The 22362-nt window shown below is 50.8% G+C and overlaps 2 protein-coding genes and 1 non-coding gene across 3 annotated transcripts in view; all 3 read right to left on the bottom strand.

Annotated features, from left to right (window-relative positions):
- Nucleotides 1-1674, bottom strand: part of SLC5A5 (solute carrier family 5 member 5) — a 10960-nt gene extending 9286 nt beyond the window's left edge. The window contains exons 1-2 of the mRNA XM_029218139.1: nt 1288-1674; nt 352-417 (exon numbers count right to left, since the gene is read on the bottom strand). Of these exons, the coding sequence (XP_029073972.1) occupies nt 352-417; nt 1288-1644 (423 nt within the window). The 5' untranslated portion in view covers nt 1645-1674. The remainder of the gene's footprint in view (nt 1-351; nt 418-1287) is intronic.
- Nucleotides 1675-7084: 5410 nt separating this feature from the next.
- On the bottom strand, nt 7085-10623 carry RPL18A (ribosomal protein L18a). Its single transcript, XM_029215645.1, has 5 exons — nt 10455-10623; nt 8933-9112; nt 8204-8333; nt 7441-7550; nt 7085-7242 (listed from the first exon to the last, which is right to left on the bottom strand). Exons 1-5 carry the CDS (start codon nt 10470-10472, stop codon nt 7150-7152), a joined length of 531 nt encoding a protein of 176 aa, XP_029071478.1. The 5' UTR covers nt 10473-10623; the 3' UTR covers nt 7085-7149.
- On the bottom strand, nt 7627-7759 carry LOC114893505. Its single transcript, XR_003792924.1, has one exon. It is a non-coding gene; the product is annotated as a small nucleolar RNA SNORA68 (small nucleolar RNA).
- Nucleotides 10624-22362: the final 11739 nt, after the last annotated feature.

Here is a 22362-nt window from a genome sequence, read left to right on the forward strand (position 1 = left end):
AGTAGGGGCGGGGGGATTGGGGGGCTCCTGGGTTAAGAAGGCATTAGGAGATAGGGGGAGAAGGGTGGTTGGGGTACGTGACTGGGGCCAGATGGGCAGGGCCATGTAGGGTCGCGGCGGGCTCGGGTAGCGCGTATGCGAGAGGCCTGTGGGCCAAACCTGTATTATAGATGAAGCCTCTTGGGGGCGGGGCCAGAAGGATTGTGGGCGGGGCCTAGGCAAGGCTTTGCGGGGTCGGGGCGGGACCCACGGGGCGGCGTCGTGAGGGAAGGAAGAGGGCTCTGGGTGGGACCGACAAAGATTTGACCCGAGCTGGACCCTGGGGGCGAGGGCGGGGCCGAGGCCACTCACTGTAGCCACCAGGTACTGCAGAGTCCCGCAGAGCCGCACAGCGCGGCTGAAGCGCAGCTCCAGATACTGCAAGGAGGAGCCGAGGGCTCATGGTCACTTGGACTGGCCTTACCCAGGGGTCCGACGCGTCTGGAGTCCTTCACTCGCCCTCTTGGCTTCTGCCCGCCCTCGGGAGGGCAACTGCGCTCTCCGCACTCTTGCCCACGGGGGCTCCCGCCCGGAGCACACACTCCGACCTACCTGCACACACCTGCGCACACGCGCCATCCCCGCGCCTGTGCACATGGCGTGTGCCCAGGAGGACTGAGCCATCAAGTGTGTACACATCAGCCCCACCCACTCCCATTCATGTCTGATCGTCCCCCGGGGCTGCCGCCTCTCTGAGTCAACTTTGGCAAGATACAGACAGTGCCTGTAGCAGGCTGCCTACCGTACACTGGTCAAGATTTTAATCACTTTGCTCACTGCCCTGGAGGCAGGTCCTGTAATTAGCCCAGTTTGACGTTTGGGAAACCCGAGCAGAGAGGCAACCCCTTGCCGAAGGTAGGAGGAGGCGGGGATGTCGGATTTCGAATCCTGAGCCCGCCGCCCGGCGAGCACTCGGGTGTACGCAAGCCCAGGCATGTGGGTTGCAAGTGTGTGCCTGTGCGCACGTGAGTGCGCTCCTGGCCGAGCCTGGCCACGCCCTGACCGGGTTTCCACCAAAGAGAATCCAGACGCCGGCTCGTCTTCCTCCTTCCTGCCCCTGGCCCCAGTGCCTGGGGCTTCTTCCCAGAACCCTCACCACCTGTCCGCCCGGGGGCCCCCCACATTAAAGCACTAAGGAGCCCGCCTGCGGCCCCCTGCACAGCAGCTCAAATCCTCAGGATCTCCCCCACCGCGACCCTGCGTTCCCAGCCAGGCAGGTCCTGACGCTGCCGGGCCTCTGCCTGGTACCTGGTAGGTGCTGGTGAGGCCCAGGCGGTAGAAGACCGGCAGGAAGAGCAGCGCAGTGAGCAGAGAGTTGAGCAGCTGTCCCAGGCACATCCAGAGGAACTTGAGGCCGTAGCGGTAGGCCTCGGCCGGCACGCCCAGCACCTGTACCGCCGACATGAAGCTGGCGGCCAGCGAGAGGCCAACGGGCAAGGCAGTCAGGCTCCGGCCGCCGGTGAAGAAATCCTCGGCGCTGCGCTGCCCGCCCCGGGCTAGCCCGACCCATAGTCCGATGCCGGTGGACACCAGCAGCATGAGAGCGAAGACCCCGTAGTCCCAGGCTCCGAACGTGGCCCGCGCCCCTGCCTCGACGGCGGCCATGAGGTGCGGGTGAGGGGACCAGGCGTGTCCTCCGCCCTCCCAGCCACCCCGCGTGTCTAGGGTAAGGGAAGTTGGCAGAGGAGGCAGGACTGCGCAGAGGTGGGAGGATGCTCGGCCTCGGCAGCTACACGGCAAGCCTGTCCCCTTTGGTCCCCCGCGGGCCGGGGCTCCCTGGGCAAGGAATCTGTGGCTCCTTGCTGCGGTCGCCTGTCTCCCTGTCCCTCCTCTTCGTCTTCGTGTCTGTCTCCACCGTCTGTCTGTCTGTCCGTCCACCTGGCCTCCCACTCGGTCCGACTGCCCGGTGCAGCTGTGCGTCCACCACCCAGACGTCTGTCCCTCTCCCTGGGAGCTGTGCTCAGCGCTGACTGCAGGAGGTCTCGGTGGGGCTTAAAGGGGCAGCTCGTGGTGGCGGGCTGTGGATTTATTGGGCTCCCGGGTCAGCAAAACTCCGCCCCCAGACGTGGGGGCGGGCAGGACCCGCACCCTTTCCTCCCTGGATTCGATCGGATAAGCCGGGACAGGACACGTAGGTGGCTGCTGGGGGGGGGGGGGGGGGGGGGCGGGGAAGGCTCCCAAATGCCCCCCCCCCCCTTGCGTCGTGTGGCACTTTCCGCTGACCATAAGCTGTTAATGCCTCCCTTTGACAGGTGGGGAAACTGAGGTTCTGAGATGGCATGTCGCTCACCCAAGGCCACACAGCCTGGAGCAGTGGCTGCACCATTCAAATCCCCACTGTGCTTTTTGCACCTTGAGCTACGGGGAGCTCACTCACCCACAGGAGTGGGGTTTACTTTCAAGGTTGCAGGGTCCCATAAGGAAAGTTTGCTCTGCTTGAAACACCACCCCCAACTGGCACCATGACCCACTCCCTTTCTCTAGAACCTAGAGGGAGGGCATCACCAAACCCCACTCTCAGGCTAAGTTGAGTGGGAGGCATTCAAGTCCTGAATGCATACATATTTGAGGAAGTCTTTGCTTCTCTCTGGGCCTCAGTTTTCCCATCTGTAAATGGGGGTAAAATAGCCCTTGCCTCAGAGGAGTAAATTGAACCTGCATAACAAAAGCCTGGCACAGAGTAAGTACCTCATTCATTCATTTCTTTGTCCATTCATTGGTTCCTTCACCAAACATGCACTGAGTGTCTACGCTGTGCCAGACATTAAGTGTATAAGGGAGGTCACGGGGGACGGATTGTCTGTGGCCATGAACCTGAATAAATGGAGACAGGACTACCTGGGGAAGTAGTGTCTGGCATGTCCCTATCGCACAAATGAGGAGACCAGAGGTACAGGGGAAGGGGAAGTCCCTTGTCTAGGGTCATGCCATCAAGAAACTCAGACACTGTCATCTGGAGGCTCTGACCTCTGGGTTCAAGTCCTAGCTCGACCTCCAAAAGCTGGGTTCCCTCCACCATAAGCGAGAGGGATCTAAGAATTTGCCCGGTTTCTTGCTAGGGCACTGGAACCCTCCCCAGCCTCTGCCGCCCCCTGGTGGCCTCTTCTGGCCTACACACGTCACCCAAGCTGGGTCCAGCGTCCCCCAGGCATCCTCATGTTTCGCCCAGGACCGTCTTCTCACTCTTTCTCCGCGCAAGGGTGCAGAGCCAGCCTGCTCTTCCCTGCATCTGCTGCCTGCTGGTGTGCACCTTTCACCTGTGCCAGGAGGATGGGGAGGACACCGAATTCCTCCTCCTTCTACTCCCCTGCTGCATCCTCCTGGAAAACCTGGTGGGAAAGGGGAAATCCAGGATTCCCACAAGGCCAAGCAAGCGAATGCAAATATATGCAAATTGATGCAAACGCAGGCAAAACCTGTCGTATCTCCCCAGGGAGGTTCTAGGAACAGGACGCTGGGGACACAACAGGATCCAGGTGGACCCACCCCGCTCACGGCCTCATGGCTCTGACCAAGCCAGCAGATGAATACCCATTTCAGAAGCTAATAGATGACAAGAGTGAAGCAAGGTCAAAGATGGAGACAGCCTGGGGGGCCACTTAATGTGGGGTCTCAGGGAGGGGCCCTGCAGGCAGAGAATGAGCCAGGCTTCGAGAGAGCTGGGCGGAGGGCCCTGAGGTGGGAAGGAGCAGGACAGGGAGGGACGCAGTGGACCTTGAGCCTTGGCGAGGGTTCTGGGTTTTATTTTGAGGGCGCTTGTCAGTGGGGGCGGGCCGCCATTAAAGAGTCTGGAGCAAATGAGGGACCTAACGAGAGTTCTAGGTTCTGAAAAGCCCACCATGTCCAAGGCGGCGATTGAGGGGTGGGGAGAAATGGGTGGGTTCAGGACACGTTCTGGACTTCCTGCACGGGAGGCCCAGAGTTGGAAGCCCTGCAGGGGGCGTGGTGGAGGAGAAAGTATGGAGGAGGGCAGGGATTAGGGAGGGGAAGCAGTCACACCTTCCCTGACTGTGTGATTCCTCATGGAATGGGAGGAGGGCACGCAGGACCCCAGGACCCCCTGTCGATGGGGGGAGAGGAGCAGGGCGATCCCTGAAGGCCCAGCAGCAGCAGTCTAAGCAAAAGGGGCAGGAATGTCGGGGTGCTGGGTGGGTGTCTGCTGCCCACTCCTGCCCGCTGCCTGGGTTCCAGCGTTCCCACGTCTCCCTGGTGACAGGGCAAGGGGCGGAGACGAGAGGTCATGAGCTACTCTAGCCCTAGCATGACCTGCTGGGTATCTGTCCTTGAACATCTAAACTGCACTCAGTAAAAGCAAACCTTTATTACCACTGGTGGCTGACATGGTCATTGTCATTGTGAGATTCTCTGATTCCAAGTCCTAAGGATTCTGATCCTACAATTCTCAGAGTCTCTAGGTGTCAGGATCTACTACAGGTCTCCTGCCACCCCCACCCCCACCGTCTTGCCCTGGCACCTTGGTCCTGACACAGGAGTGAGGTACAGGGTGGGTCAGGGATGGGCGGCTCTTCCCCAGGGCTCCCAGCTCTGACCGGTCTGTGACAGCCAGCACCTTGACAAGCCCCGAGGTGGGACCTGGGAGTGCCTCAGCACCTGAGGAGGAGGGAGGGGTCCACCAGGCCTCTCAGGTTCCAGATTCTTGCCCATCCTTGGGCTGGCCGGGTGAGTCCGGGCAAGGACCTGTTCCTGGGCCCCAGCTGACCATAGAGAGGAGTCAGTGATCCAAGTGGCCAGTCCTGCCTCACAGACCACACAGGGATGGGCCCATTTCCTCCTAGCTCTGGGCCTTTGCGCTGGTTGGTCCTGGCATCTCAACTCCCACTGGAGATTGAGGGTTCAGCTCAGTGGTCCTCACCTCTAGCCAGCTTTGGAAAGCCTACAAAGGTGTTTACTTCTCATGTTCTAGTCATGCAGACCCAGAGTAAAAACAGCTGCTGGAGTACCAGCCATTGTGCCTATATTCTAGCCAGATGGTAGTTCCTGGAAATGGCACACATCACTACTGCTAGTATCACATGCCCATCCCTAGATTAAAAGGAGGCTGGGAAACTTCTGGGTGCCATCTAGATATGGAGATTCCTCTTACTGAGGAAGGAGAGAATATTTAGGAATTTCTGCCAGAAAGCACAGGGTTAATGAAATCAACTAGGGAAACATAAAAACTTGGCCTGGCCCCCCAAAATACACCTTAAACATCAGAAAGTACCCTGAGGAAAAAAGTATTTGCAACATATGTAGAGATTTTTTTCAGGCTTTTGCCCCACATACCTGAGCTTTTTTTTCGGGGGGTGGGGTGGGTGCACACCACATGGCTTGCAGGATCTTAGTTCCCCGACCAGGGGTTGAACCCGGGTCCCAGAGGTGAAAGTGCGGAGTCCTAACCACCTGACTGCCAGGGAATAACGATGCCAGAGCTTTTAAAAAGTGGTTCAACTTCGTAAGATTTTTTTCTTTCATATAAACGACTTTTGTGTCAGGGCAGAAGGCTTTCGCATAAGGAAAAGCAAATTCAAATCCTAAGGTGTGGTTTTTTTCAGCCACCGGCTTGCTAACCCAAGTTGTGGGCAAGGCTGGAGGAAAACATGACCCCTTCTTATTAAGTGCTGTTGAGAATGAACTGGTACATCCGTGGAAGACATTTTGGCAGAGTTAACATCAAAAATTTGACCCAGCATTGCCAGACCCAGGACTTTACCCCACGTGGTGCAGATACAGGTAGAGGGATATTCACTGGCCATCACTACTCTTCTCAGACTTACTTAACTCCTCCCGGTGACGCAGTGACACACGTGGTCCCTGCCCTCTCAGACTCAGTCTGGTGGGGGACAGAAACCCAATGGTTTATAGCCTTCAGTGAGGCAGTGATGATCTGTGGAGAGCAGTCTAGGCACAGTGCTCAGCAAGTGCAAAGGCCCAGGAGGTGGGAAAGAAGCACCGGTGTCGGAACAGGCAAAGCAGCCAGCAAGGACCCAGGGCCTGTCTTTCCCATGAGGATGGCTAGCTGTGCCTGAGCCCTGCCTCGGGCACCTCTCCAAGAACAGGTGGGGTCTGAAGTGAGCTGGTTTTCTGGAAACCACCCAGGATCATCCTGCCAACTAGCCCCACCGCCACAGGTGGGGAAGGGGAGACTGTGCCCCTATCCAGGACCACCCTCCAGGACTGGTTGCTCTCCCCGCCCCCTCAACTACCTCTTTGTGCCTCAGCTTCTTCCCCATCAACGGCTCTCTGGAACACAAGGCAGGTCCTCGTTGACCTGCGTACCCACCACCTGCGAGTAGTGACTCCCTAAGGCCTGTCAACTGAGCAAATGGGGTCAGTGTCCAGACCTTCTGAAGAGGACACTCAAGGTTCAAACGGCCAGGGTTGCCCAGAGTGACACACCAAGGACAGATGTTCCCAACATCTGAGCTCTTAGCTGTGCCTCAGCCTCCTGGCTGAGGAGCTCAGGCCAGGGTGGGATTAGCTTCATGCCTGGAATTCCAGGAGACAGATGCCCACTGTGAAACCTTGACCTCCTTGGGCAGGATTAGGACAGCTTCATTCAAGGGGCCCCCAGCTGGCGAAGGGGAAACAAGCTAGCACAGCTGGCTCATGACCCTCTTGGACGCCCCCTTGTGCCTGCTGTGAGGATCCTGACCAGGGTTGTAGGCTGGGTGGGGAAGGCCACACACAGAATGAAACCAACCCCATCAACCTGATCTCCCCCAGGGTGCAGCTGTCACCTCACCACCACAGAAATGGGGGGCGGCGGGGGGAGGCACAGAGCTGAGAACTGTGTCTAACAAGGCAGGTAAGAAAGATCTGGGGGCCAAACCTGTGACCATACAGCATATCCCGAAGCTCACAGCACAGAGCTGCCTGCTGGCACTGAGAGAGCTGAGGGGGGCAGGGGCTGGCCATTCCTAGAGCTCCCCTTCTGGAGAATCCAATGTCAGGGTCCTACTCGAGGAGAGGACTCCTCCCAGAGCACTCACAGCTTGGCTGCACCCTTTTGAGTTCTGCAGGGTGTGCAAAGAAAACAACTGTATCTGAGCGCCCGGTTTTCCCAGCGAGTTTTATTTGGGCAGACCTGGGGACAGGGAGGTCCTGCATCTAAAAGAAGGTGTTGGGCCTCTTGGTGGTGAAGCGTGGCTTGTGCTGGCGACGGAGGACCCGGTGGGGCAGTGGGAATTTGATCTTGGAGTCCTGTAATAAGAAAAGGCAGGCAAGGGGGTTGTGGGGAGGCTCTTAACCTTGTCTCCCAGGGACCACTGAGGTGTAGCCACCCCCACTGGGCTCCTGCGTCAAACCCGGTGCTTTACTGCATCTCCCAAGTCTGGAGGAGCTGCCAGGCCAGCCGCCCCCTCAGCCCAGCCTGCCCAGCAGGGCCCCGAGGGCACTCACGTGGAACTGCTTGACTGCTGGTCGGCGGCACTTGCTGGCTGCGATCTCCTCCACCTTCATGATCTGGATCGAGTGGGCCCGGGCACGGTGCCGGGCGCCCATGTCTCGGTCTACAAGGATCAGGAATGGGGGCACTTGGGGAACAAGCGGCCACAGCACCTGGTCCCGGCAGGTACTGGCTAACAAGTGTGTAGAACCTCCAAATTCACTTTGAGGGGCATGGCTGCAGGCCCCCAAAGGCGACAAGATCCACTTGCTGTTAGCACCTCTGTTTAAACTGCTGTTACAAGAAACAGCAGTTCTTGGGTTTAGGTGCTTGGGCTCTGGTCCTGGTAGGTGACCCACCCCGGGAGCACCTGGGGCTGCGAATGGCAGGTCCCAGCACTGGACAGGGGCTGGATTAGGTTCTGAGCAGCAGCTGCCTCTACACAAGGGGCTGACCTCAAACCTCAAGAAGGAGGTTCCAGATGCAGTTGGTGGTGGGCGACTGGACCAGCTCAGGAATGACTCGAGTACCCTCCCTCCAATCTCCTAAGTCCACTTGCTGCCAAGGTTCCAGAAAAAGGTGTGCTTGGGGCATCCTCTCCACTCCTCCTGCCCCCAAAGCAACACCTCCTGTGCCTCCCCTGTCACCATCCCTGGGACTCCCGCCTGCCCCCAAGGAAGCTCTTGCGTTTGTCCTGCCTCAGTCTGGCAGGAAGGATGCCAGACTGAGCCGCAAGTGCCTGCCCTGTGAGCCTAAAGGAGGGACCCGGTGGCTTACAGCACTGGGTGACAGCGCCGGCTGTGGTCAGGTCCCGGTACTCCCGGTACATGTTGTGGGTGCCACTGCGGGAGTCATAGCGCAGCCAGATGCCGAAGTTCTTCACCCGCAGGGGCGATTTTTCGAACACCTGCCAAAGAGAGGAGACCAGCTGAGGCGAGAGCAGCAAGTGAGCTTCAATCAGACCCCCTCCATCCCTGAACCTCTGCTCCCGCCCCGCCCTGCCGCTCCAAAGGACAGCCCAGCCCCCAGGCCTCTCTTGCCTGTTTCCCAGTCCCTGCACCTTCAGACATCTGAGGGGAAATGTGCTGTGCAAGGGGAATTCCCATGGCAACAGCAGGGGTGCAGAGCAGTCCAGGCCGAGATGCTTCCCCCGTGGGGACCGACACAGCTCCAGACCACCCCTCAACACAACTCTCCTGGGACCATCTGGGCCAAAAACCATCTGCTGCCCAACGCAGCCTCACAATGCAGAGTCCAGCATCTCCCCACCACTTTACAGACGAGGCCCAGCCTCAACCAAGGGGTCCCAGCAGGGCTTCCCTGGGCCTTGGGCATTCTCGTTAGGAAAAGGGCACCGAGCCACCTATTCCATCCCAACCTAGGGCCTGAAGAGCACAAGTAAACAGGCCAGAGTTTGTAAAGTCTGCTAACTCTGTGGGGTGACAGATGCCCCATGGGAGGGTGTAAATCCTCTCCGGATCCCACCCAGCCTCAAACACCCCATACCTGTCCACAGTAGACAATTTCCCCTAAAGACTTCTTCATCTTCTTCAGCTGAGATACAAAGTACCAGAAGCGGGACTTGGCAACAACATGGTTAGGCGCAAAGATCCGCATGCGATAGAGGGGCGGCGTGCGACACTTGGGGGTCGGCAAGCAGCGCCCCACCACCTTGTATTCTCGAAGCTGAAAGAGAACGGGGGTGAGGTGGGGCCAGCACCCAAAGCCCAGAGGTAACTGGAGACTCACTCTGTTCCCCTTCCCAAGCCTGTTGACAACTGGATCAGGGGACGGAGAAGGGCAAGTCCCACCCCAGGGCCTCCGTGCGAAATCTGGCTGACTGTGGGTCATGCCACTGTCTGAACCTTCCACATAAAAGGGAGTGAGAGTGGGGAGGATTAACCAAGGTGCCTGTGTGCCCTTGGCCCTGGCTCAGGAAAGCTGGGTGAGCGTCGCAACCGCTCCCTTCCTCTCCCTTTCTATGGGCTGGCCTGGAACAGTCAAGCTGTCTCCTTCCTCCAGAGCATCTCTGCAGCTCACAGTAACTTGCCAAGATCCTCTTTCATTCCAGACCCCAGAGACAGTAACCAGCCTGGGATCTCACAGCCAACTCCAGGCAGAACCAGGACAAGAATCCAGTTCCCTGCCCAGCTCTGGGCTCCCTGCACTGCTGTCATGACTTGCAGCTGCCTCAGTTTTCCCAGCTGCTGTCCAAGGGGTTTGGACTCCCAAGTGTAAGCTCCCTGTTTACACAGATGCAAAAGGTGAAGATGTCTGCCAGGTCCAAATCCTGTGCTATACTAGAAAGGAACCATCTCCATAAGATGACCCGTCACCATCTTACTAATATCAATAGAAAATAACTCCAAACCTCACAAACTCGGTTCCTACTTCTGTCAACCTGACTCATCGGCCTCCCGGACCATCCATTCAGGAAGGGATACCGATGCGGTCGGTCCCTTTTCCAGTGTGGAAACTGGGGCTGGAAAGCTGAAAATGACCCACCCATACTGTTTCTCCCCAGGGCCTACTCTTCCATCTCTGTGCTATTAACACCCTCTGATTTTGCCCAGGACTCTCCACAGCGATAAGGCTAGCACTCTCCATGTCAGCTCGAACTTATAAACTTCTATTTCTCTCACAGCCATGCCAGGAGAAACAGAATTCTATTGCCCCCCCCCCCCCCCCCCCCTCCCACCACCCTGTCCACTTTGCTGACGAGGAAACTGAGGCTCGGAAGCTCGATGAGGTCCCGCGGCGCGTGTTTCCACGCCGTGCAACTTGTCCCTTCCCCTGGAAAGGAGACTCGGCCTCCCCGGCCTCCGCGATCCCCGAGCCGGCCAGGGCCATGCACCGGCCTCCCCACGCGGCTCCCGCAGTGGCCGCCATGTTGGCTGCAACTGGGGACGGCGGCGCGCGGGACCTAGCCGGAACAAGCACTTCCCGCGTGTCCCATGCCTCCTCCCGTGGCCCACGATTCGGTCCGCTTCGCGTTTCCCGACTCCCTGCCCCACCACGATTGTCTTACCGTGCCCGAGGCTTTCATAGCGCTCTATACACGCTCGCCGCCACCCTCGAAAAGGAAATGACCGGCCTCGCGCAGCCGCTCATCTCGACTTCGTGGCCGGAAGTCCCTCCCATTCGAGGCCGCGAACCCATTGGCTCGTCGGCCCCGAGCTCAATAAGATCTGCTTCTTCATTGGCTCCAGATCCACCAAACTCTCGCAGCCCGGCCTCCGTTTGCGGCGAGACTACAATTCCCAAGACCGGGGGAGATTAGCACTCCTGTTCAAACGCGACGTAAGGGAGCGTCGGCGCGCGCGCATGCCGGGCGTTGTAGATACGCCGGGAGGTCTCGGTGGCCAGTTCCGGGTTCCACTTACCCGGGATCCTTATGTAGGTAGAAGCGGACCTCGGGTGGTCCAGGGGCTATGATGAGGTCGCGGCGCTTCTTCCCACTTCGGGTCTCTTTTCTCCCGGAGGTGTGTTAACGGAGTTCTCGAGTTCTCTTCTGTTAAATGGGAATAATACTGGTGTTTTTCCTCCTAGAAATGTTACAATAATTAGATAAAATAGGGCTTCTCCGGTGGCGCAGTGTTTAAGAATCCACCTGCCAATGCAGGAGACACGGGTTCAAGCCCTGGTCCGGGAAGATCCCACATGCCGCGGAGCATCTAAGCCCGTGCACCACAACTACTGAGCCTGCGCTCTAGAGCCTGCGAGCCACGACTACTGAACCCGCGTGCCACAACTACTGAAGCCCGTGTACCTAGAGGCCGTGCTCCGCAACAAGAGACGCCACCGCAATTAGAAGCCTGCGCACCTCAATGAAGAGTAGCCCCTGCTCGGCACAACTAGAGAAAGCCCGCGCGCAGCAGTAAAGATCCAGTAAAAATAAACTAAAAAAAAAAAGAAAAATTAGATAAACTAAAAAAAAAGTAAAACGCCAGGGACAGAGCGATTAACAATCGCTAACGTTCATTAAGAGATGGAGTGGTAGTTATTATTATTATGGAGGGGTGTCTGATTTGTGTTTCATAGTAGCAGATATTCAGACCCCATCTGCTTGCTTCCAGTACACATCCTGGGGCAGCGGGGGACGGGGGGGGTGGGGCGGGGCGGGGGGAGGCGCTAGAACTGATCAAGGTGCAGCCCCACCTTTGAGGGGCTCCGGGCTTAGCAATTTGTTGGGGCAAAAAGAGGCTGTCCTGGAGGGGAAACGGAGAATGGAAAAGGAAAGAACTCACGATGTCAGGCTGTGAAGAAAAGCAAAGAGGAAAGAGGGTAAATTGGAGGGTTTATCTTAGGAGGGAGGGCTCTTGGAGGAGGTGACAAATGAGCCCAATTAGAATTTTTTTTATTAAGTAAAAAATTAATAATGGCTTAATTAAGATATAGTTCACATGCCATACAATTAACACATTTAAATTGTACAATTCAATGGTTTTTTAAATTGCATTTACAGATATATATATATGTGTGTGTATGTAGATATATATATATATATATATATACACACGCACACAGTTGTGCAACATCACCGTAAAATTTAGAACATTTCCATAATCCCCCAAAGAAGCCCCTTACCCTTAGCAGTCACTTTCCATTCTCTCCCCCTTCCCCATCCCAGGGGTACTAACAATCTACTTTCTACCTCTATGGATTTCCCTATTCTAGACATTTTACATAATTGGAATCATACAAAGTGAGATCTTTTGTGATTGGCTTCTTTCACTTAGCATATATTTTCAAGGTTCATTCACATTATACCATGGATCAGTACTTCATTTCTTTTTATGGCTGAATAATATTCTATTGTGTAGATATATTTTGTTCATCCATTCTTCAGTTGATGGACATTTTCGTGGTTTCCACTTTTTGGCTATTGTAAATAATGACAGTTGCGTGCAAATCTTTGTGTCCATGTATGTTTTAATTTCTCTTGGGTATTGCTAGAGGTGGAATTGCTGGGTCACATGGTAATTCTATGTTTAACTGCCAGAGTATTTTATAAAATTCCTGCATCATTTTACATTCCCATCAGTAATGTGTGAGGGCTCCAAGTCCACTTCCTCACTGACGCTTTTAATTATTTGTCTTTTGTTATAACCATCCTAGTGGGTGTGAAGTGGTACCTCATTGTATTTTTTATTTGCTTTTCCCTGATGACTAATGATATTGGGCATCTTTTCCTGTGCTTATTGGCCATATGTATATCTTCTTCGGAGAAATGTCTATTCAAATTCTTTGCCCATTTTTAAATTGAGTGGTTTTTTAAAAAAATAATTGAGTTGTAAGGGTTCTTCATATATTCTAGAGATTCATAGTTTCTTATCAGATATATGATTTGCAAATTTTTTTTCATTCTGTGGGTTAACGTTTCACTGTCTTGATGGAGTCCTTTGAAGCATAAAAGTTTTTAATTTTGAAGTCCAACTTATCTATTTTTTCTTTTGCTGCTTGTGCTTGTGGTGTTATGGCTAAGAAACTACTGCCTAATACAGAGTTATGTTTATGTCTATGTTTTCTTCTAATACTTTTATAATTTTAGCTCTTATATTTAGGCTTTTGATCCATTTTGAGTTAATTTTATGTGTGATATGAAACAACGGTCCAACTTCATTCTTTCACATGAGGATATTCAGTTGTTCCAGCACCATTTGTTGAAAAGATTATTCTTTCCCCTTTGAATTGTCTTGTCAAAGATAAATGTGTTTATTTCTGGATTCTTAATTTTATTCCATTGATCTATATATCCACCTTTATGCCAGTACCACATTGTTTTGATTGCTGTAGCTTTGTAGTAAGTTTTGAATTGGGAAGTGTGAATTCTACAGTTTTGATCTTGTTTTTCAAGATCAAAAAAGCTATTTGGGGTCCCTTAGATTTTCATATGAAGTTTAGGATTAACTTATCAATTTCTGCAAAGAAGCCAGCTGGGATTTTGACAGGGATTGTTTTGAATCTGTAGATCAATTGGGGGAGTGTTGTCACCTTAACAACAGTACATCTGCCATTTTACTTTTTGTTTTTCTGTGTCCTACGTCTTTTTTGTCTTTCCTCTATTCTTCCTTTACTGCTTTCCTTCTTTTTTTCCCCAGTTTTATTGAGATATAGTTGACACATAACACTGTATTAGTTCCAGGTGTACAATATAAGGATTTGATATACGTATATATTGTGAAATTATCACTACAATAAGTTTCGTTAACACATCCATTACCTGACGTAGTTACAGTTTTTTTCCCTTGTGTTGAGAACTTTTAAGATCTATTCTCTCAGCAAATTTCAAATATACAATACAGTATTGTTAACTATAGTCATCATGCTGTACATTACATCCCCAGAACTTATTTATCTTGTCCCTGGAAGTTTGTACCTTTTGACTCCCTTCACCCATCTCCCCTACCCCACCCCCACCTCTGGCAACCACCAATCTGTTCTGTTTCTATGAGTTCATTTTTTTTAGATTCCACATATAAATGGAACTTACGTGTGGTATCTACATGTAAGTGGGGATCATACAGTATTTGTTTTTCTCTGTGTGACTTATTTCACTAAGCATAATACCCTCAAGGTCCATCCATGTTGTTGGAAATAGCAGGATTTCCTTCTTTTCAATGGCTAATAGTCCCTTGTATACATATTCCACATTTTGTTTATACAGTCATCTGTTGATGAACACATAGGTTGCTTCCATGTCCTAGCTATTGTAAATAATGCTGCAATGAAATGGGAGTGCAAATATCTTTTTGAGTGAGTGTTATTGTTTTCCGTCAGTTAAATATACAGAGGTGGAATTGCTGGATCATATGGTAGTTCTAATTTTAATTTTTTTAAGGAACCTACATACTGTTTTCCATAGTGACTTCATCAATTCTCACCTCCAATTGTTATCTCTTGTCTTTTTTTTTTTTTTTTTGGGCGCACAGCAGGCATGTGCTATCTTAGTTCCCTGACCATGGATCGAACCCACACCCCCTGCAGTGGAAGCACGGAGTTTTAACTGCTAGACTGCCAGAGAAGTCCCATTCTTGTCTTTTTGATGCTAGCCATTTTAACAGGTGTGAAGTGGTATTTCACTTTTTTAAAATAATTAATTAATTAATTTGGCTGCGTTGGGTCTTCGTTGCTAAGCGTGGGCTTTCTCTAGTTGCGGTGAGCGGGGGCTACTCTTCGTTGAGGTGAGTGGGCTTCTCATTGCGGTGGCTTCTCTTGTTGTGGAGCATGGGCTCTAGGTGCGTGGACTTCAGTAGTTGTGGCACACGGGCTCAGTAGTTGTGGCTTGCGGGTTCTAGAGCGCAGGCTCAGTAGTTGTGGCGCACAGGCTTAGTTGCTCCGCACATGTGGGATCTTCCAGGAGCAGAGCTCGAACCCGTGTCCCCTGCATTGGCAGGTGGATTCTTAACCACTGTGCCACCAGGGAAGCTCTAGCTTGCCTCTTTATTGGCTTTTGAGCAGCGAGCAGCCAGACTGCAATTTCAATAACATTACTACCTGGTGTCATTTCCTGACTTCAATACAGCTTTGTTCCTCTCATCTCCTTTGTGCTATTATTGACAAATATATTACATTTCTACATGTTATAGGCCCACAAATAAAATTAATACATATTTTTATACACCCGCTTTTTAAAATCAGATGAGACAAAAGGAGAAGAAATATGCATGTATGCTGTTCTTTATAATTACAGAATTACCTTTATCTGTGGTCTTTAATTTTTTTGTATGCATTCCAGTTAATGCTTTTCTTTCCCCCCCCTGCATTTTGGGGTCTTTCTGTGCTGAAGAAGTCGTGAGCCCAACATGGGAAGGAGATTAGTTAGTCCATGTCTTCCAGATGGACACTTAGGTTGTGAAAACTGGGAAACTTGGCCGGAGAACATGATGCAGGAAGGGCGGTCAGGGCATCAGGCCTACACCCTCCTGGCTCTGGCCCCTTGCTTGGGCCGTCCGACAGGCGAGAGGCGACTCCACCCGAACAGCGCTGCCGCAAGTGTACACCAGGTGGCAGCAGAGCCTTTGCCCGTCTTTGCCGGGTCGAGGCCCATAGCCGGGGATATCTGTGTGGGATAGGCACAGGTTCGAATCCCACCGAATGTGTCCTGGTGCATCACTGCTCTGGGCCTCAGTTTCCCTATCCGTAATGTGAGGTTAATAATAGTCCCCAGCTCTTAGGATTGTTAGGAGGTTTAAATGGCATATAATTGTTTGGACTGGGGTGGCAGGGGCTCTGCCTTTGCTGGCTGTGCCCTTCCCACTGTGCCTGAACTCTAGGCCTCGGTTTCCCCAGGCTGTGGGGAGGGAACAGGCGGTGGAAAGAGGTCCCGGAGCCTGGGGCACAAATCAAGTCCTGGGAGGGCAGGAGAGGGTCCAGAGAAAGGGAAGTAAGAAGGACAGGGGAGGAGAAGGGAAAGGGGAGGAGGATGAAGTAGAGAGGTAGGGTCACAGCAGAGCCCTGGCCTTGGGACCTGGCGCTTCTATCTCCAAAGCCTGGGTCAGGGTGACCCCTGCAACTAGGAGGAGGAACGAACGTGTGGGGTGTGTGTGTGTGTTCTGCCTAAAAAGCTTTTTTTTTTTTTTTTGGCATTTTGGTCCTGCCTGGCAAGTTTTGCCATGGTCTCCGCCGCGCCCCTGACCCACCCTTTTGCGCCTGCGCACCCCTCCCGGCTCCGCCACCTCGCGCCATGCCGGAACCCGAGCCGGATAAGCTGGTGCTGGACCGGGGATCTCAAGCCAGGCGTCCCTCCGTTTCTGTCATCACCATTCAATTAGGTGCAGCCAGGTTCCTGGTTCGAGAGGCGGCCCCTGAGCACCTGGGAACAGTTTGTTAATCCAGGCTTCTGGGGTGCACCGCGGCTTGCATCACCAAGTAGCCCCTCCTATCTTGACTGTCACCTTCGGAGCTCCCCTATCTTGCCCACCCCCTTCTCCATCTCGGCTACTGGCACCTCCATCCTTCCAGTGCCCGGCTGGCAGGAGTTCTGCTCCTTTCTTTTTGTCCCCAAAACGTCCCCAAGACATCCACTCCCTTGTACCCCAGGTGCCACCCCATCCTGGCCCTAGCCTTCTGACCCCTCCTCTCCTGTCCCCAATTGTCCCTGCTCCCAACTTCCTAAGGCTCCTCCGCCAAATTCATTCATTCATTCATTCATTTATTCATTCATCAGTGCTTACTGTGTATCGGGAGCTGGGACACAGCCCTGACAAGGTTAACCAAAAACTCCAGCCCTGGGGGAGCTGACATACTAATGGGGGAAATGGACAAAAACAAGATAAATAAGAAAAATGCATGCCACAGCAGAGCGTGGTGTGTGCTAGGGAGAAAAATTAAGTGAGGAAGGTGAGAGCTTCCGTGTGGGCTCCGTGCAGCTATCACCCCCCAACCCACGCCCAGGGACCAAACCCCCATTTCCCTTTCTCAGCCTAATTTGGAGTGGGGGAGTCCTAGGGCGTTGTGAGGTGGGGAAGCAAAGCAAGCTGGAGGCTCCACTTCCCCCAGCTTCAATTTTCCCATCTGTAAATGGGAATCACAGTGCACACCTCTGAGGTTGTTTTGAGGATTAAATGAATTATTATGTGTCAAAAGCCTCAGTGGGGGGCTTCCCTAGTGGCACAGTGGTTAAGAATCTGCTTGCCAATGCAGGGGACGTGGGTTCAATCCCTGGTCCGGGAAGATCCCACATGCTTGGAGCAAGTGAGCCTGTGCACCACAACTACTGAAGCCTGCACGCGACAACTACTGAAGCACGCGCGCCTAGAGCCCGTGCTCCGCAACAAGAGAAGCCACCACAATGAGAAGCCCGCGCACCATGGGAACAAGTTGTTTATGTTTCCCTGCAAAGAGAGTCTTCACCAATACGAGGAAATCTTCATTGTCTCTTCTCTTTCTATACAAACTGAAGCTTCCTGCCCAGACTTCCTGCGCCTTGCTTTTTCCCTCACAGAATATCTGGGAGGTCTTCCCACACTGTCAGCATTGGGGCTACCTTATTCTTTTGTATATTTGCATAATATTCCATGCTGAGACTGGCCATACTCTATTCAGTGAATCCCCTGTGGCTGGACATCTAGGTTGTTTCCAACTGATTGCTGTTATAAGAGTGCTTTGATGAATAAATAACACTGCATAGGTATCATTCCTGGAAGGCTTATTTGCTAGAAGGAGACTTGCTGAGTTTCAGGGTGATTTCTTCAGCTTCGTCTGGTCCCTTCCATTGGGCTGGGTCATTTCCACTTTTTTTTTGGCTGTGCTACACGGCTTGTAGGATCTTAGTTCCCCAACCAGGGATCAAGCCCACAGCAGTGGAAACGAGGAGTCCTAACCGCTGGACCACCAGGGAATTCCCTCATTTCCACTCTTGACAGAGCAAATGAGAATTTGTTCCTGCAGACCCTCAAGAATACACCAAGTTCTCACACTTTTCATCTGTGATGGTCTGACAGGTGGGAAACAGCCCTTTGGTATTCCTTCCTCCCTACCACCCATCTTTTCGGCTTGACTGAAGTATAATTGGAGTCCACAAAATTGCACTTATTTAAAATGCACATTTTACATAGTTTTGACAAGTGTGTAAATCTATGAAATCATGACTTCGATCAAGATCATGAACACCGGGCTTCCCAGGTGGTGCAGTGGTTGAGAATCGGCCTGCCAATGCAGGGGACACGGATTCGAGCCCTGGACCAGGAAGATCCCACATGTGCGGAACAACTAAGCCCATGCACCACAACTACTGAGCCTGTGCTCTAGAGCCTGCAAGCCACAACTACTGAACCCACGTGCCACAACTACTGAAGCCCGCGCACCTAGAGCCCGTGCTCCACAACGAGAAGCCACTGCAATGAGAAGCCCGCACACTGCAACGAAGAGTAGCCCCCGCTCGCTGCAACTAGAGAAAGCCCGCATGCAGCAACGAAGACCCAACAACGAAGACCCAATGCAGCCAAAAATAAATAAATTCATTTAAAAAAAATCATGAACGCCATCCCCCACAGTGTCTTGCACCCCTTTGCTGTGCTTTTTCTCCACTTTCATCCCCAGGCAACCCTGTTTCTGTCACTAAGATGAGTTTGCACGGTCCAGAATTTTATATGGAAGCTTCGTGCTTGTCTTCTCTCACACAGCATCATGATTCAGAGATTGTTCCATGTCGTTGTTTCTATCAATAGTTCATTCCCTTTTATCGCTGAGTTGTATTGCACTGGATGGCTGGACCACAGCTTGTTCATTCATTCACCTGCTGATGAACTTTTAGGTTGTTTTCCGTTTAAGACTATTACAAATAAAGCTTCAATGCATGGTGGAATACAAGGCCTTGCGTGGACATCCATTTTATTTTCTCTAAATACCTAGGAGTGGAATGGCTGGGTCAGAGTGTAATTCTATGTTCAGCTTTAAGAAACCGCCAAACTCTTTTCCATAGTGGCTGCATCATTTTGCGTTCCCACCAGCAATGCATTGTCAACACTTGTTATTGTCGGTCTTTTAAAATTTTTCCCATTCTAGTGGGTGTGAGGTGGTATCTTCATGTGGTTTTGACTTGCGTTTCCCTGATGGCTAGCAATGTTGAGCATCTTTTCATGTGCTTGTTGGCCATTCATACGTCCTCTTTGGTGAAGTGTCTGTTCAAATCTGTTGCCCAATTTCTTATTGAGTTGTTTGTCTTTTATTATTGAGTTGTTAGAGTTATTGATATATTCTGGATACAGGTATTTTGTTTATTTAATATATGCATTGCAAATATTTTCTCCTGATCTATGTCTTGCCTTTCTGTTTTCTCAGTGGTGTCTTTTAAAAAGATTTTTTTTTCTTTTTAAGATTTTTTTTTTGATGTGGACCATTTTTAAAGTCTTTATTAAATTTGTTACAATATTGTTTCTGTTTTATGTTTTGGTGTTTTGGCCATGAGGCATGTGGGATCTTAGCTCCCTGACCAGGGATTGAACCCACACCCCCTGCATTGGAAGGTGAAGTCTTAACCACTGGACCACCAGGGAAGTCCCTCTGTGTGTCTTTTGAAGAGCAAAATGATGAATTCTAACTTATCAATGTTTTCTAGCTGAGACAACTTTGCCTACCACGGTTTGCAAAAATTTTTCTTCTATGTTTTTTTCTAGATGTCTTATACCTTTAGGTTATACATTCAGGTCTGTGATCCATTTTGAGTTAACTTTATGTATGGTGTGAGGTAAGCGTTGATGTTAATTGTTTCCCATATGATGTCTAGTTGTTCCAGTACTGTTTGTTGAAAAAACTTTCCTTTCCTCCATTTAGTTGCCTTAGTATCTGTGTCAACAATCAACTGGTTATATTTATATGAGTCCATTAGTGTAATCTATTCTGTTTTATTGATCTACCTCTCTATCTTTTCACCAATACCAAATTGTCTTGATTACTCTAGCTCTATAATAAGCCTAGAAGTCAGGTAGAATAAGTCCTCTGATTTTATCTTCTTTTTAAAAGTCACTTTGGCCCTTTGCAATTCTATATGAATTTTAAAGTCAGTGCCAGTTTCTATAAAAAAAAAATTCTGCTGAATTTAGATTGGAATTACATTGACTCTGTAGACCATTTTGGGGACAATTGATGTTTTAATAACATTGAGTCTTCCAACCCATGAACACGGTATTTCTTTCCATTTATTTATGTATTCATGAATTTCTCTCAGCAATATCTGTAGCTTTTAGTATAACAATCTTAGACTTCTTTTGTTAGATTTATTCCTAGGTATTTTATCTTTTTGGTGTTACTGCAGATGGCATTTAAGATTGTTTTCATTTTCAGTTGTTTCCTGCTAGTATATAAAAATTCAACTGAACTTTACACATTAATTTTTTAACTTGTGAACTTGCTAACTTCATTTATTAGTTCTAGTAGTTGTCATAGATTCCCTTGGATTTTTATATAAACAATCATATTATCTGCAAACAGGGACAAATTTACCTCCTCCTTTCCAACCTTTAAACATTTTATTTATTTTTCTTGCCTCATTGCAATGGTTATGACCTCCAGAACAATGTTGAATAGAAGAGGTTAGAATGGACATCCTTGTCTTTTTCCCAGTCTCAGGAGGACACAATTCAGTCTTTTACATTAAGTATAATATTACCTGTAGATTTCTTTGGTAGGTATTCCTTATCAGATCGAGGAAGTTCCCATTTGCACATGGTTTGCTAAGACTTTTTATCATGAATAGGTGTTGAATTTTATCATTTCCTGCATCCATTAAAAAAAATCATATGGTTTCACTATACAGTTGATCCTTGAACAACGTGGGGGGTTAGGGGTGCTGACCCCATGCATTCAAAAATCCATGCATAACTTTATATTCAGCCCTCCATATCTGAGGGCCCACTGATTTAACCAACTGCAGAATGTGTAGTACTGTAGTACATATTTATTGAAAAAAATCTGTGTATAAGTGGACCCTCACAGTGCAACCCCATGTTATTCAAGGGTCAATCCTGCTTTTAATTTGCATTTCTCTTGTTATGAGTGAGGCTGAGCATCTTTTTCTGGGTTTAACAGCCATTTGTATTTCATTTTCTGTGATTTCTGGATTCATATCCTGCTAAGTCATTGGCATTTTCTTATTGTCTTCTAGGAGTTGCTTATATTATGAAGATATTTTATCCATGACATGAGCTTACCTTTGTTTCCAGTTCCATTTGTTTATCCTTTGTATTTATGGCTTTTTGTCTCGAGAAAATTTGGGATATTTGCATCACTGAAGTTTCCAATTTATTCTTTTTTAAAATTTTATTTATTTATTTATTTATTTTTGGCTGTGTTGGGTCTTCGTTTCTGTGCGAGGGCTTTCTCTAGTTGCGGCAAGCGGGGTCCACTCTTCATCGCAGTGCGCGGGCCTCTCACTATTGTGGCCTCTTTTGTTGCAGAGCACAGGCTCCAGACGCGCAGGCTCAGTAGTTGTGGCTCACGGGCCTAGTTGCTCCGCGGCATGTGGGATCTTCCCAGACCAGGGCTCGAACCCGTGTCCTCTGCATTGGCAGGCAGATTCTCAACCACTGCGCCACCAGGGAAGCCCTCCAGTTTATTCTTGGGCAAATTCTGGGCTCTGCTTCCTGGAATCTCCTCATGGAGACGTCACATGCTCCTATCTGGGACTGGTGGTGCCACCTTTGTCCTGACTCTGTTCCCCTCCTGCTCATTCTCAACATACCACAGTGACCATAGAGTTGTCAGGGGCCTAGAGACTCACTGTCCTTCCTGGAGGACAGGAACCTCCCTCTCAGGGCCAGGGATGGGAGTACACGTTTGCATTCTTCTCTGCTGAAGCCACCCAGGAAATGAAAGAAAAATACTATGGCTAAGCTCCCATGCAGCACTTCCTGCCACAAGCCTGCTCTGGCTCCCACTGTGCTGAGGACACACCTCATACCTCTTCCCTCCACCCACAAGGCCCCACTGATGCCTCCAAACATCTCAGCACACCTTTTCCCTGCCACCCTGTCCTTCTCAGGAACACTGTGACCTTGCCCAGCTTCTCAGCCTTTGCCTGGGCTGTTCCTCTGCCAGAACTCCCCACGCCTCCAGATCACTCTCTGGTTAATTCTACTTGTCCTTGGATTTCAGTATCAAAGTCACTTCCTCCACGCATCCCTCCCAGACTCAGCGTTTCTCCTAGCAGCCTGGCACTGAGGGCCACTGAAACACTGATTCGATAATAGTTTATTTATTGTCATCTCCCCCACTAGACTGTTGGCTCCACCAGGCAGAGACTGGGTCTGCTCTGTCCCCTGCTGTGTCCCCAATGCCCTGCACACAGGAAGTGCCCAAGAAGTGTCTGTGGGTGACTGAATTAAAGTCAACAAAATCGTACCAAAGCCATTTTTGTGCCAGGGCTTGTGACGGGATTACAGAGATGCAAGTGTCCTCTTAAATCTATCCCCAAAGCTCTACCTTCTGGGGTTTGT

The sequence above is a fragment of the Monodon monoceros genome, unplaced genomic scaffold, assembly GCF_005190385.1.
Source record: "Monodon monoceros isolate NGI ecotype Baffin Bay Population unplaced genomic scaffold, NGI_Narwhal_1 Super_Scaffold_12, whole genome shotgun sequence".
Taxonomy (NCBI): domain Eukaryota; kingdom Metazoa; phylum Chordata; class Mammalia; order Artiodactyla; family Monodontidae; genus Monodon; species Monodon monoceros.